A 15,749-nucleotide genomic window follows, 5' to 3' on the forward strand; every position below is an offset into this window, starting at 1 on the left:
CATTCAGCTTGACAGCCTTGAGTTTTAGATCCTGCTAGATGAGCTGCATAGTTGCCATTTTATTTATTTAGATAGCTCTTTCCTAGTTGTCAAGCCCTGACCACCTGGAGTCAGTTAACAAAGCTGCGATCCTAATACATTTCTAAATGATTTTATCTTATGTAACGGTTGTATTTTACTCATTTTTATTCTTTCTTTTATTCTTATTTCTCTTCTTCTGCGTTCACACTGCTATTGTTCATGCGTTCACACTTTTTTTACTCATTTTTTTTTCCTTTTTTATATAGTGTTCACACTGCTATATATTGTTTATGTGTTCACAATGCTATTGTTCTTTTATTCTTATTATTTTATTGTGATGTTTATATTATTTTATTGTGTTGAAAGCTAAAATAGATCCACTGATACTGGATAATCAGTAAAATGAGTAGGTAAAATAGATAAAGTAACTTTTTTTTAGTAAAAATAGTTAAAAAAATAACTCCACCGATATGGATGCTCTTACATGTGAACTATATGGAAAGCAAGAAATAAAGCTGATTCTATAATACAATTTGCCATTGTTCAAATTGTAATTTGATTGCGCACCAACACCCAAATTAACCGGTTTAACTCAACCTCAAATTTAAAGATATTGCAACTGTTTAGGTCGTGAACTAATGGCTCCTTAAGTTTCAAGCGCATTAAATCGCAATGTTTCAGCCCATAAGGCTATAGAGTAGTTCCACGAAACAAGTGATATGTGGACCTAATATCCCCTGTGAAACTATCTATGCCTAGTGAGGGTACAGGTACAACTTCCAAGTCAAGAGCCTATCAGGCCACAGGTCCGCATACAACTTTATCACGCTTATATGAGTTTCTTATAGCATGATCACCTTTCACCATTCCAGCAAAATAAGTACCAGGTACCAACTAAAAACAAAGGCTCCATTCCAAACAGGTGAACAACTGACTAAACATCACGCCGGGCGTGTGAGTGTGGCACACCCGGAAAGCACTTTTCTATTTGTAAATGGTAATTTCCCATTAATTTCTCTAAACTCTTGAAGGAATACTATACATTTTCCACTTTTTATACAATAAATTTATGTATCACCAAGAGATACTCTAGAATGTATTCTATAATAAGATTTGGGATGACAGTGAGTGAAGTAAATTGTCTACAGGGCCTCATCATCATCTGTCTCAAGTTCAAGACCCTCTGCAGCTAAAAGTTGACTGATTACCTTTTTCTTCTCTTCTTCTGCTTTCTTTCGCATCAAATCCCTTTTCTTTAGGACAAGTGTATGCCGTTTAAGGGTGCTGGAGAAATACTCCTGGGATGCCTTTTTTTCTCTGGCCAGAATTCTTTTCTCTTCTTCAGGGTCAACCTGGAATTGCAATAGATTTTAAGCAAGAATTGCAGTAAAAATGTGGAGAATAATTAAAGGATTCTATTAGTGAAAAGTGAGATCAAAGAAGAAACTTTGCGGAAGCTATTATTTTAAACGTGAATCACCAGAAAATATGGTGTGGTATGATGCCTATAGCTATACTTTTCTAACTGCAAGAGGCAGGGCCTTTCAGTATCCATCAAATAATTAGAAGGGAAGAATTATATCTTTAATGCTGCACAAAACAATTATGATTTGCAGAATAATTGTCTCAATTCTACTTTCCATCCAGTTTTGAGAATCAATTTTCAACTTATCTTGTTTTAAATAAAAGGTATTTATATGGTGCAGAATCAGTATAATTTTATTTGAAAAATATAAAAAAGAGAACAAAGAGCTAGGTCAATAGGCTGTTATAAGAGAAAGATGGAGCTTGAGAGCATTCTTTTACTGGTAAGTTACACACAAACCTATTTTTAAACCACAACCTCATCCTCCACCCCAATCTTGTCAGAGGGGGAAGTGTCGTTTGAGTCAAGACATAGGTAGCTTGAGAGCAATTTTTTCAACTAGTTGGAGATGTAATTTAAATCAATACCTTTGAACGAGCAAGACGGCGAGCACGAAGACTCATTTCACGCTGCTGCTGCTCAGCCCAAGCTGCAATGGCCATATCACCCCGCTGATCAAAAGCTTTTCTCTTTTTCATAAGCCACTCCATCCATGCTTGAGATGCCTGATATATTAGTGAACATAAAACACCATTACTAAAGCAGCTAATGTGAGGATTCAATTATAAATTTGCAAAAAACGCATCATCTAATCAATAACCAATGAACTGAATCATCAATTTTATGCATATATAAAAGAGATAGTGCATTTGAAGGCTGGAAGTTTATGTATTTCGGAAGCTGAATGGTGCACTAATTTGAAGAATTGAACGTGAACAGTTTAAATAAAACTGAAATTGATTATTTTAGCATCAACTTTTAGGTGAAAATATACTCCAAAGCATCTTGGTCAATATCTCAACCAAGAGTTTAGAGCCTTACATATTTACCCTATAGGACAACCTATGTGAAGCACTAAAACAAATTATGTATATTTACAGGTATGATATTGAATATGTTTATACCTTTCATAAAACTTAAAGCACAGAATGCAAAGCAAAGACTTAAAAGTAACTATACTCAACAGAATTGTTGGAAATCAAAATAAAGGCTTAGTAAATTGGACTAATTGGTTATGCTAAAATACTTTGCAAGTATTGCACATAAAAGCAGAATATGAAGAGAGAATTTAGAGTGTTCTTTGTATTGCTTAATGATTGTTATATTCTTCCTTTCATATGTTTGAGCAGTCCTAAAATCTCCCCACCCAAAAGTTTCACACTGGAGTAGCAAATAAAATTTGCTAATGATTATCTATGTATTATGTATGTCATAAAACTGCCAAATCATGCTAACTTAGAACTACTAAGCTGATAATTATAGTGATTATTTTCACATTTTCTTGTATAAATAGACTAAATAGTGGTATGAGAATTTTAGTTTTGAAATTATTTAACAATACCATAATAGGTGACTCATAACACAAAGCTCGCAAAATATCTCACAAATGCATGCTTCATGTAGCTTACCATGAAACTAGAAAATTTTAAAATTCATAAATAATTGGCTTTGCTCATTCTCATGGTTACGTTGTGGTGAAGAAATTCTCCAGTACTGCTTTTTACTAACAATGATACAATTCTTGTGAGCATGTGCAAAGTTGTTAGATTCCAAATGCAGCTAGTATTGTGCTACAATAGTTTATAATGCAATCAGGAACTTCACAAAGGATAAATGAAAGTAACAACATATGATTCATAATAAAAATTATCACCAAGAATGATTACCAATAATTTCAATATAACACTAAAATTCTTGAATGCCAAGCTGTCCAATGATTAACATATATAAGATAAAAATTAGACATCTTTTCTATGCTCCATAATAATACTAAAAAATATTAACATGTGGACATCTAAAGCAAACTATGAAGTGACACAGTGATTAAAATATAAATTATTATAATTTTGTTTAAAGTATAAATTATTATAACTTACTTTCATTGGGTTGACCCGGTTATCCATATCATATTTCCTCCGCTTCTCATCATCTCCGAGCAACTCATAAGCAGCTTGAATCTTAATAAATCTAGCTTCAGCTGTTTCTCCTTCCTCAAGAGTCCCTCTACCGTCATAAACTTGAAACAAGAAAGATGACTGGATCAATACCAAGTCCAAGAATAAGGGCCAACTTCTAAGCGTACACCGTACAGAACAGAAAATAAGAAACAAGTTGCAAAGAACATTTTGCGCTGACATCCACCATGAAATTAACAACCCCCCCCACCCCCCCCTCTTCCAGCCCAAAAAAAAAAATCTATAGAAACAATCCATACGAAAACTTAACACAAAAAGTGAAAGTCATAGTAAAGGACAAACCATCTGGATGATAAAATTTGGCCAAGCGTCTGTAAGCCAACTTTATTTGCTCCTCATCAGCATCTCTCTCTAACTCTGTATCAAAACCAAAGGAAACAAATTTGAGACACAATTTGTTAAGCACCCATCAACATTCAAATAGAACAAACCTTCCAAAAGTCTACAAGTTACCAAACAGCACATAAACTTGAATAACATGCCTATGTATAAGTTACAAACATGTATAAAAACCATACCTTTTAAATGTATAAAGCTTTAATTTTTTCTTCTTCAATAATCTAATTCATCCTTTTGTCCAATTATTCACATATATAAGCACGTTACAAATTGTTACATTAAATGAAAAATTACCAATTATCTGAAATGTTTAAGCTTTTGGAACAATCAACCATTTTTCACGGCATCAGAGTAGATTCAAACCCTGTCTCCACCTTACCTCCCACTTAAAAAAAATTTCTCATTTATTTTGGGCCCCACAGCAGTTTCGTCCCACAAGTAAAGGTGATGTTAGATTAAATTATTAAATTAATCATTTCTTCAAACTTTCAAGACAATGGGTAATTTATCACAAATTATTCAAATCCACACATATATTATTGTAAAAGCTTACAAAGCACATAATCACTAAATTAAAAAAAAAAAAAAAAATTGCTTGTAATTGTAATTGTGTGTATGATTTCTAGAACTGATTTGAAAGCTATGAGGAACTGAAAAAGAAAAAGAAAAAGAGAAATAGATACCGAGAGTTTCGTAGGGAGATTTCTGATCGGACCAATTGCAAGCGTGAACCATGGTCCTCCTCTGGTTGACACGAAACCAGGGCTCAGCACCATTGGAATTCAAGCCCAAGGAATCGAACCAGGCAGAGGAGAATTGAGGCCCGTAATTAGGGTTTGGAAGGGAAACCCTAGGTCGTGCTCGCTGTCTCTGTCTGCAAGAAATGATGGAGGAGAACACCGTGTACGGCCTACATATTGTTCTCAGATTGCTCATCTTCTCTCCGCACAAATCGCTCAGTTTCGAACCCCCAAACCCTAAGGCTTCAATTTTATTTCAACAATTTAAAAATAAAATATAAAAAAAAAATGGCGTGATTTGCGTAGCTGAGCTGAGGTTGAAGACGTGAAGGAAGTTGAAAGAGGTTCTGATAATGGGACCTACATTTGAGAATCTTACTGAATCTGAATTTTTTTTTTTAATTTTCAAAATGATTTATCCTATATAGTCCAAATCTTTTGGAATATTTTTCTTTCTTTATTTTTATTTTTATTTTCCGAAATTGGGATTTATGGACGGTTAGGCTTTCTGTACAATGACAGTTGAGATTTAGATAAAATTACCTTTTTGCTCATTTCCTCATCCCATAATAATAAATAAGATTTCCTATGTTTTATTTTATTTTTTGGAATCAGAATTGCTATTCCTAATAACGTGGCCTCTTTTGCCAAATATTCCGTTTTTTGCAAAAAAATATTATTGAAAAGTCTTCATCCAAAGTTATTTAGTTATATATATGGTTTCTTTTGAATTCAATTTTGCTAACATTGAGTTGAGTGAACTCGAATTTTAAGCAAATGGGTGCTCACATGGATCGTCGGATAGATATCTTTCTTACTGATAATATTCTCTGTTTCTAATTCTGAAGCATTTCTAGCAATTATTTCTTTTCTGCATTCCATTTGCCAATCGGTGGGGTCAATCTTAAGCTTAAAATATACGTTTAATTTAACCAGTAGTTTATATACAGCTTTTTTTTAACAAACACTCTTTTTTCTTTTTTGGTACATTCTATTTAAGAAAATGAAATCAAGCTCAGACAAATTAAGTGTGAGAGATATAACAGATATATTAGCCCAATCTAATAGGTCCAAATCTAATTTTACTTTGTGTGCAACCTAATTCTCTTACTTGTAATAGAAATTTATTAGTCTAGGGTTTAGTCTATTATATATACAACATGGTATAACACATATAATTGCTAATAATATTATTTAATATAGTATCAGAGCCAGACTTATTTTGGCATCAAACAAAATCTCTAGCAAGCAAAGAAGATTCTCACGTGCACACCACCATCAGAAGTTACATATGCTTGTCTGCTGGATTTAGACTCCACGGCATCTCGTAGACACCGTGGCTCAGTGCTGTGTCATCCACAAACTCAAGCAAACCCGTAACATCAATCTCAGATCTACGCAAATCCAAGCATCGCCTGATGAAACCAACCACACAGACGTGCCCCACAGCCTCCCGTGAGAAAAACCTAGAAGTCCGGTCACCACTGAACGTTGCACGCGCCCCAATGCGTTGACGAAGTTTCTACCAACTTCTCCACGCACCGCCGCAGATTTCACAGGTTCAAATCCTCCTATTGTTACATGCGCCGCCCTAATGGCCTTGTAGCCCGCCGTTCTGCAAACATGAGAAATCTGGAGCTCAATGGATGTTACACGCACCTCCACGCACGCGCAAACAAATTGCTGCTGATGTCATCCTAACGTCATCAACCACGCAAGCACGTCCACATCAGTGACACGTCATAGGATGACGTCAGTGGCTCTGCTGCCCGATCCGTAACCTGACCCGGAAACCCGAAACCGACCCTTATCAGTATCCGTTGACTTTATTTTTGTTGACTTTGACTTTTTTCGTTGACGTTTGACCAAAAGTCAAAATTTCCAAAAGGGCCAATCTTGCTCAGTTTTTTGCGTAGATTAATTTTGGATTCTATTTCTTCATTTGAAGCTCTGAAATTGGTCAATTGGCATATTCTTTATTGTGGTTTCTTTAAAGGCATTCTTCAAGGCATCTCCAAGGAATCTTCTCATGCTTATCCAACCCCAAGCCTTCATTGAGTTTCCGCCTTGAGTTTGAGGGAGGGTGTTAGAGATATATTAGACATATTAATCCAATGTAATAGACCCAAGCCTAATTCTACTTTGTATGCAAGCTAAGTCTCCTACTTGTACTAGAAGTCTATTAGTCTAGGGTTTAGTTTATTATATATACTTATGTTAGAGTTTATTGTAACACAGGTTTTGTACTACACTCTTACACAATAAAGATGTAACCCTTAAGGGATTCCTCCGTAAAAACTAAACTACGTAACTCTCGTGTTCTTAATGTTCCTATTCTATACTTCCCCTTTCCCATCCACTCTAACATATACAATATGATATAACACATCGCGTTGTTAATAATATTATTTAACATAAAGCAACATGTTTAGACAATAAATACTTCAAATTTACCTTTTACCACAATATACACAATACAGTCTTACAACATGCAATGTAATTTATAGGGAAACTTAAAAATTTCCCAAGTTTCTTCTTGATACACAACCTTGAGATTTATATTTACACCTTATCGAACTAGATAAAACTGCTGTGAAGCAGAAGGCACAGGATTCATATCCTTCGCAGCTGCGTCCTGAACAAGGGCGGTGACTAGTACTACAATCTATATATATATAGTGATTCTAAAGGTGCTTTCTAGGCTATGCAGGTTCACGAGGACGAGCAGACCAAAGCGAACTGAGAGCACGGAGACGATGGAAGTACTCCCCCAAGCCAAGCAAGCCTCGAGCTGATTGCCGGATTGTTAGGATACGATACATTTGCTGCAGAGTTTGTTGCCTAAGGTGATCCGCCTGCTTTGTACAAGGGTGACAGTTCAGTGATCAATTTGAAAGGGCAATGCATAATATAGACATGGTAAAGATTATAAAAACTCTTAAGACACAGAAACTTTGGTCCTAGATAATGGATATTTGTTTCACCATGGTTAGATTCTTGGGCTAGATTTTAATATTAATAGGTGAATGTTTATATAAACTATAAACTGGTTTTGTTTTTACAGCCCATAGGTCTGGCTGCTCTCTTCATTTGAAGACACATTGGTGTCTTACATCTTCAAGGAGCCAACTTTGAACTCATAGAATCTTACTTGACATTTGTGAGTTAGCTGCCCTATATGCACTTCAACAGCAACCATCTAATATAAATTACCTGGTTCACAAATCCCTCAAGGGCCTCCAACTTCTCCATTGCAGCAATCATATGAGACCCATAATTACTTGAATTTACAGATTCAGCTCCTATGTTCTGAGCCAGACTCTGCTGCAGTTTATCCATTCCCTGTGAGAGAGCATCTTCTGCTTGCTGCGATGACCGTCTGAGGTTACGAACACTCTGAATTTGGGTATCGGTCAATGGTTCAAGCTGTGGCAAGAGGACCTACCAAAATAAAAAGAGCACCTCATATTTTATGAATAAGGTTGCAGTACAGCACAATCAAATCATGATGATATAACTAATTAATCTGAGACTCAATGCATGAGACTATTGTTAAATGAACCAAAAACATTGGTCTAAATAGGAAACAGCTTGAAGTAGATAAGCAATTTAGCATAATATTAACTTTCTGACTGACCTAGATGTATATTCTTGAAGAGCAAATAGTTAATTTCACAACGACTAAAAAAAATAAAAAATATTGCACAACTCATAGAGCAACTTATCAAAGTGATATTTCCTGCTATATTGATGTTCTAAAAATTATTTGAAGGCACTGCCAACATCCATAATGTCCCAAATGCTATGCATTTCTGTACCACCTTGCTCTGCTAATTATCATGCAACAACTTCAAAGAGGTAAAATTTTGTAAATTCCTTGAGGTTGAAGAATTATGGGGACTTCTGTTTGCAACCATTTTTCCAAAACAGTGGCAGAATGCTGCATGATTAACTTTAATTTTTTTTTAATAAAAAAATTAATATGCCTGATTAAAAATAGTTTGTTCAGATATGCAGTCCTACTGCAGGGTTGAAGATAAGGCATTCCACAGTGATAACTCCCAGATAGTGATGATGTAAATAGAGAGTCAATCCCAAAAACTAAAAAGTAAATGAAGAGACTACTTATTACATTTAGAAGCTCTGATGGGCGGAATCCACCCATCCAATGGAAGAAACGCTCTGCTGATGTTCTCCACACTCCAGATATTAAATAAAAGACATCAGCCTTTGCAGCATCTGCCTTCATGCGAAAAAGATTATAATAATGACTGTAGCCATTCTCAACAAGTATGTTAAGTTCTACGTCAGTTATATGAGCTTGCAGTGCATTTCTAAGCTCACAAATCTGTCTATTTTGTTCTTCGACCCAGTGTGCATATTCCATTTCAAATGCTGCTATGCCTGCAAGATCCACAGTTGGGACTATTTCAAGAACAAAACAACTTTAATGACAAAAGTAGTAAAGAGGACAGGCAATTGTTTTCACAAAAAGGAAATTTTCAAATGTCATGCTTATTTTTGTATGTATGCTAAATACATACACATATAGACATACAAATATAATTATTGCTGATCATATGTACTTCAGAATTATATCAAGATGTTTGGTTCTGCGCATCATTCTTTGAGAGGCAAACCATACAAGAGAGTGAGACAATGCTTCCCTACTCCACACACACACACACACACACAGCTCTCAGAAATAATCAAAAGCACTAAAGAAGATATTTTCATTGCTCTCTCTCTAGCTTGGTAAGATTAGAAGCTAAGACCTTCCAACAACCCCACACCTCCCCTCAGATTATCCTGAGTTTATGAGGAACTAGTCTTATATAACAGGTACATAACATAAAAAAAAGCTGCTTTATGAAACTATTGAAGACACAGTGATTAGAAGATAGAAATGGGCTCGTCTCTAGGGTAATCAACACCATGTTAGTCTGTTTCTTTTATATGTCAATACAACATTCCTACCTCAGAAGTCTGACAAAAAGATGCAACCCCGTTGCATTAGGTATTAGGGGAAAAAAAACTTAAAGCATGGGAATAATGAAACCTGGAGTCTCATCCAAGGAAGAGAAATCTAGGCCTGAAAGGATGGAACAGATCATAAAAAGAACTTTTAGGGGCAGGGAAAAATCTTGCAAGAGTCATTTTCTTTGTTTCAGAATACAATTCTTCTCTAGTAACTGGGCAAAACAACAGCTAAGAAAACTAGGATGACTCACTTTTCCGCATATATCATATGAACCTTCATTAAATTTCAGAGATACATTTACTGCTAAGAGATTTCTACATTCAGTGCATGAATCTGTCAAGCTGAACTCCACTTGTACATTGTCTACTATCTCATACACAGAAGGATACATAGTCCAAAATTTAGGTTTTAGAAATTGCATAAGAAATAAAAACATTGACTGAACTCTAAGAGTAAAGAGTAGAAGAACACATAGGTAGAGCAAATACATGATATAGAACAACAATTACCAGCAGTTAGAATCACAAACCTGAGTTTACATTTCCAGAGAATCCTACATGACTGGTATCCGGTGGACATATGTAGACACCCTACAATCAGGCATTCAGTAGTTATCAGATGGATACAAAATTTGAATGCATGATCAATGAGTATACACATTTGATGATCAGGGGAATACTGAATATGGTGAGCTTCCACTAACCTGCTTCCTAGCTCTCTCAAGCTCCTGCTCCAGTTGAGCCAGCTTCAAACGGCTTGTTTCCAACTGTTGGACATAGGCCTACGAAAATAAAATGAAAACTGAAACTTAATGAGCTTGATAAATTCCAACAATGAAGTTATTACAGGAATGCAAATCTTTTTACCTTCTTCCGCAAGCGACTTTTTCTAGCAGCTTCACGATTTTGTGCTAGACGTCTCTGTACCTGTACATAGATATGTGCATTTACATTACCAACACTGATTTAGCAACTGATGGCCTACTTAGATCAGATGCTTATGTGCTCAGTATGACCAGGTGATATTGGGTTGCCCACATGGGTCCTAGTCAAAGTAAACACCACATAATTGAATTCAAATCAAGTATGGAAAAAAAATCCTTGATGAACAATCCATAAAAGTAGCAAACGGTGTTTAGCACTTGAAACAGCACATATTTTCTTTCATGTAATATATGCACAATCATATGCTCTCCCAACTTGATAACAATATGATGCACTCTGTATGATGAAATATAAAATAAATAACAAGAAGATGACATGGATATATTTCCTAAGAGTACAGAATTGTGGATGGGGGTAGAGATAGACCATATGGTGCAATTTTTTCACCTTATCACCAGGCTTGTTTGCTTCTTGCTCATTTCCAGAAGGTCCCATCGAATCATGAGAAATAAATTCAGTCTAGCAGATCATTTGAGGAAATCATTAGAGTACAATATATAAAATAACTCTAATATTGAAAAACAAAGAGATCAAATTTCATGTATATTCACCTTGTTTTCCAGCCTAGTGTCCACCTGTAAAATTGTGGAAGCATTCGGGATACTATCACCTTTAAAGGTATCTCCCCACATGCTAACCTGTTGGAATGGCTCGTATATGCCCATCCTTCTTGAGGTGACGATATAAGTTGATGGAAAGCTTCTATAAATTGACTAATAAGCTTATTAATTCTCCTGCAGCATTACAATAATGAAAGAACGAAATCAAATTAAACTTGTCATCCTGAATTAAAATTAGAAATGTTGGGAACGTTAAGAGATTAATAGAATGACCAATTGTAAAGTGGACAATAACAGAGCAACAAAACTCCAAATTTCATAAATGGTTAGCTCTTTTCCATGCATATTGTTTCTGATCAATGAAATGAGTGGTACAAAAATTTTTGAAAACCATCTACCACTATTAGCCAGATCACAAATAATGGTTTCTTTAACAATTTGGTCACGCTGGATAAGCAGTATCTCTGGTCAAAATCAGCTAATTGACACACAAAGCATACAAAGTGTGGGGGCATATACCTACAATGGTGGATATATGCTCTCACACACAAAGCTAATTGAGCGGTTGTCAGCTGGCATTTTCATTTTTACCTACTGATACACCATGAGATTTCTACCTAAACTTACATGTTTAGTTGTTTGCACAAGAAAATGATAGGCAACAAAAAGACTTAAACCTGAAAATTTGATGTTGAGATGGGCAAACTTATGAAACAGATGGAAAGCAAAAATGGACAGCATAAAGCTTCCGCTGAAACAGTTATTTGATTGCTTATGGTCTGTAGGTTTCTGAATCTCAGGAAGTGAATTAAAGGATTGAGGATCAATGCCCAAAGCCTAAACTTATTACAATCATTTGGAGAAAATAACACTTAACGGCAAAATGAAATGAAGATGATCCACCCACAATGAGCCCTATATAGCAAAAGCTAACATAACACTTACTGTTCTTCATGCATTTCTGCATCCATCAGGACGATGGTGAAATCTCCCTATTATCATCCTCACATAAAACAACAAAAATGTATTCCAAGCAAGCATATCTTTGTCATGCTTGTTGCATTTTTCTCACCTCAACCAATTTTTAGATCTCAATCAAAAGTAAAGCCGAATTTTAAGACTATTAATTGTATTCAACAAACCCCAAATATATAGCAACTTCAGTGATTTCCTCATTAAGATAGGTAAAAAGTTCTTAGACAAATCAGGTTAAACAGCCCTTGTGTGGATTAAACCCAATCATACATATTCTGTAAGAGGAAGAGAGGCAAGAGTCCACTAATGATGTTCCAAAGGCAGCAGTGGTGCTCCCTTTGTGGCATTCACTATGTGTTAGTCCTTCTCTCTTAGGTGCCCTCCATATTTGTTGAAAATGACTGAATGCAAAAGGCTTGCTGGGCTCATAACTAGAGATCTAAATCCTCTGTTGTGTTATGTATCTGTTTCTAGAAACCACATCATGCATCAAAAGTCAAAACAGTAAATTGTTGGCCACAATCAAGGCTAGCTACTATATGAATGGTTCTTTTCTCCACAGCTAACCTATGAAAATTCCATCAAAGTTTAAGCCTCTACGTCTTTCCTTAACAAGAATCTCGAACATGGGGAACTAATAAATCAACGTTTCTGACAAATCAAAGTCAAATTGAGTAATTCAACTACTAAAGATATTTAGCTGTACTTTTAAGATTGATAAATGTTTGACTATATTCTCCACCACGTCTCAACAATCTAACACAAAATTGTCCTACAGAATGGCCAGTAATTGTAATAACATGTTCTGATCTTTCATAAATCAGAATAGGTGAAAAGTCATTTCATCAATAAAAGAAGCTCAGTCATTAACTTATTAATCAGTGGATTAAAATATCATACTTAACTGGAAGCAGAATAATTAGAAAATTGGACTCGTTCCCCAATTTCTTTGTGAAACTAATTGTACTTATTAACCTGTGGATTAAACTATCATAATTCGGGTGGTTTGTATTCAAATGAAATCAACTCAATTCTGGTAAAAGTAAGGTTATAAGCATAGGGCAACAATACATGAGAAAGATTTGCAGCTTCCAATTTTTCAATAAGATTGAGCAAAGGGAATCCAGTCTGCGCACGTGCCCCGTGCACGCACGCACACGTGTACTGAGATAGATGATTTCAACATCTACTGCCATTGTGACTGAGCTCTAGCTCAAATGGCACCTGTGGTCACGTGTTCAAAATCCATACCACTTCCAAAAAAAAAACTTTCAGGTAACATTGACAAGAACAAGTAATCATAGTGCGTTTACCTTCACAACAAGCGGCAATGAATGAATCCTTTGCAGCAAAATGGCGCCAAAATCACATGATTCATTAAAAACTAGCCAAAAACAAAGAAGTACTTAATTAGCCAGAATTCTACAAGTACAAACAAAAAATTCCCACCAAAAGGGTATATATAACAAAGTCCCAACTTTGTAAACAACATTAAAACAACCCCACAATAGTAATTTCCTTCTTTCTCTTTTGGCATGAATATGGAGTTTCATTGAACCAAACTGAAGATTGTACTACAAAACTGCTCCACCAGTACAAAACTACAAATCAGAAGCAGCTTAATGCTGCAAAACCATAAGCACTTTCAACTAACTTAACAAAGAACAAACCAGCTAAGGCTCAGTTCAGTTGGAAACTCACAAATTGGAACACAGAGAGAGAGAGAGAGAGAGCAAAAGTTTGAGTAGTACCTAAACTTGATGATTAACTGCAAGGTTCCAAATTAAGCTGAGTGAGGCCTATAATTTGGTATTTAAACCTGTCTTAAGCTCAGCGAATTAATAATGTCTATTCCACGACGAAAGCAAACAAGAATCCGAAAGTAACATAACGACTAAAGATTAAAGAAACGGAACCCAATAAAATAATAAAGATGAATAAGAACAAAACATTATAATATTTAATCAATAAACTAGTAAAAATATTTGGTCCATTATTTGAACGCTACAGTCAAACGTTAACGTGGCTGTGTTCCCACTAAAGAAGTACTACTAATTAAAAGTGAAATCCTCCCTACCAAAACCAAAATAAATAAAAGTAGTGGTGTGGTCGCCAAGAATTATTGTATTACTTCCCATGATACTTGGTAGGAGTTGAATTGGTGCTTCATTAAACGTGTTGTGCACGTAATGATATTGATAACTTTATCGATCAAAACCGGTAGTATATGTGGTATTACCCTTAATTAAATGTGTTGTACACATAACGATAATTTTATCAATCAAAGCCGATAATCTATGTGGTATTATTTTTATTGTCACGTAACTTGAACTTGATAAGTTTATACTAAATTTTAAAAAAAGAAAAAAAAATATATATATAATAAAGTAGTTTTTTTTTTTTTTTTTTTGAGAAGAAATAAATGAAGTAGTTAACAAATTAAGAAAAATGCTTTAAAAAATTAAAATTGCGCACCAATTTGGTAGCTTAACCTACGCACCCCCTTCCCCCTTAAAGTGCGCATAGTGCTAATGCTGTCAAGCCCATGGCGTATAGGCTGACGTCATTAATAGGGGGGGTAATTGTGATTGGTCGGGTGGGTTCGATGTGCCACGTGGAGAGTCTTGGTTTGTGGCTTACTTGCGAAGTCAGTGAGGTTATCGTTCCCCCCTATTGATTAATTTTACATTTTTTATTTATGTTGTTGTATCTGATTTTCTTGAACATGATATACACGTAACAGTTGAGTCAGCACCTGGCAAACAGTCCATCAAGCGCGTGCTTTGTCGATTATGTGGAAAGGGTTTTTTTAAAAGAAAGATAAAATTAATAAATAAATACCAAGAAGGTAGGTACGTAATCTCGCTTTCACATACACTTTGACATGTATATGATACTGCAATATAATTTTTATAATTTATATAAGAGTTATATTAATAGATGTTTTTAAAATAATTGTTAATAAATCATATTAGAAAAGTTTTAATATCACTTTTAGAGAAAATATAAAAAGCTCTCAATAAAATTAAATACTTTATTATTTTCTCATAAAATATATATAAAAATAGTTCATAAACTAATGTTCTTATGGCATTTTTTAACATTTTCCTTTATATAATTTCACTAATTCATACAATCATATGTTAGGTTGATCTAGTTATAGCTTACTAAATCAATTAAAATGTTGGTACTAGCTTAACTATTAATAAAATTTAAATGTTTTCTGATTCACTTTTACTATAAGTAGGATTTTAAAAGCTTGGCAGATAGAAGGTTGTTGAGATCTACATTAGAGTATTCCTTTAGAGTGGATATAGGCTTTAGACTGGTCTTCATTTACGCCTCACCTTATCCTTAATTACATAACAAAGGAAATGAAAACTTCGTAAGTAATTGGATGTCAATTTTTAAGTATTTAAACCATTTTCGGAGTTAGAATACTCTTTTTGGGGTGTGCTTGGGGTTTACACCTATAATACCTTACGAATGATCTATTGGAGCTAAGAATACGTTTGGAAACGGCTCTAGTTTTCGCCTTTTTGATCTATGATATTTTTGTCTTAAAATGCTCAATATACATGGTGAAGAAATTAAATGTACCCTGTTATAAGTAGGGTACTAAACACAT

General features: G+C 34.9%; 2 protein-coding genes across 3 annotated transcripts; both read right to left on the minus strand.

The window, feature by feature from the left end:
- Positions 1-916: 916 nt before the first annotated feature.
- On the minus strand, positions 917-5,073 carry LOC115972385. The gene is made up of 5 exons (XM_031092656.1): positions 4,605-5,073; positions 3,865-3,939; positions 3,484-3,623; positions 1,975-2,112; positions 917-1,373 (listed from the first exon to the last, which is right to left on the minus strand). Exons 1-5 carry the CDS (start codon positions 4,855-4,857, stop codon positions 1,164-1,166), a joined length of 816 nt encoding a protein of 271 aa, XP_030948516.1. The 5' UTR covers positions 4,858-5,073; the 3' UTR covers positions 917-1,163.
- Positions 5,074-7,088: 2,015 nt separating this feature from the next.
- On the minus strand, positions 7,089-14,009 carry LOC115972386 (transcription factor TGA7). Of its 2 annotated transcripts, none has more exons than XM_031092657.1 (10): positions 13,873-14,009; positions 13,435-13,505; positions 11,138-11,320; positions 10,974-11,045; positions 10,509-10,568; positions 10,346-10,423; positions 10,172-10,232; positions 8,794-9,065; positions 7,875-8,102; positions 7,089-7,516 (listed from the first exon to the last, which is right to left on the minus strand). In XM_031092657.1, exons 3-10 carry the CDS (start codon positions 11,249-11,251, stop codon positions 7,364-7,366), a joined length of 1,038 nt encoding a protein of 345 aa, XP_030948517.1. In that variant the 5' UTR covers positions 11,252-11,320; positions 13,435-13,505; positions 13,873-14,009; the 3' UTR covers positions 7,089-7,363. The 2 variants fall into 2 exon arrangements, with proteins under 2 accessions (XP_030948517.1, XP_030948518.1); XM_031092658.1 differs by lacking the exon at positions 13,873-14,009 and adding an exon at positions 13,823-13,840.
- Positions 14,010-15,749: the final 1,740 nt, after the last annotated feature.

The sequence above is a fragment of the Quercus lobata genome, chromosome 12 (assembly GCF_001633185.2).
Source record: "Quercus lobata isolate SW786 chromosome 12, ValleyOak3.0 Primary Assembly, whole genome shotgun sequence".
In the NCBI taxonomy this organism is placed as follows: domain Eukaryota; kingdom Viridiplantae; phylum Streptophyta; class Magnoliopsida; order Fagales; family Fagaceae; genus Quercus; species Quercus lobata.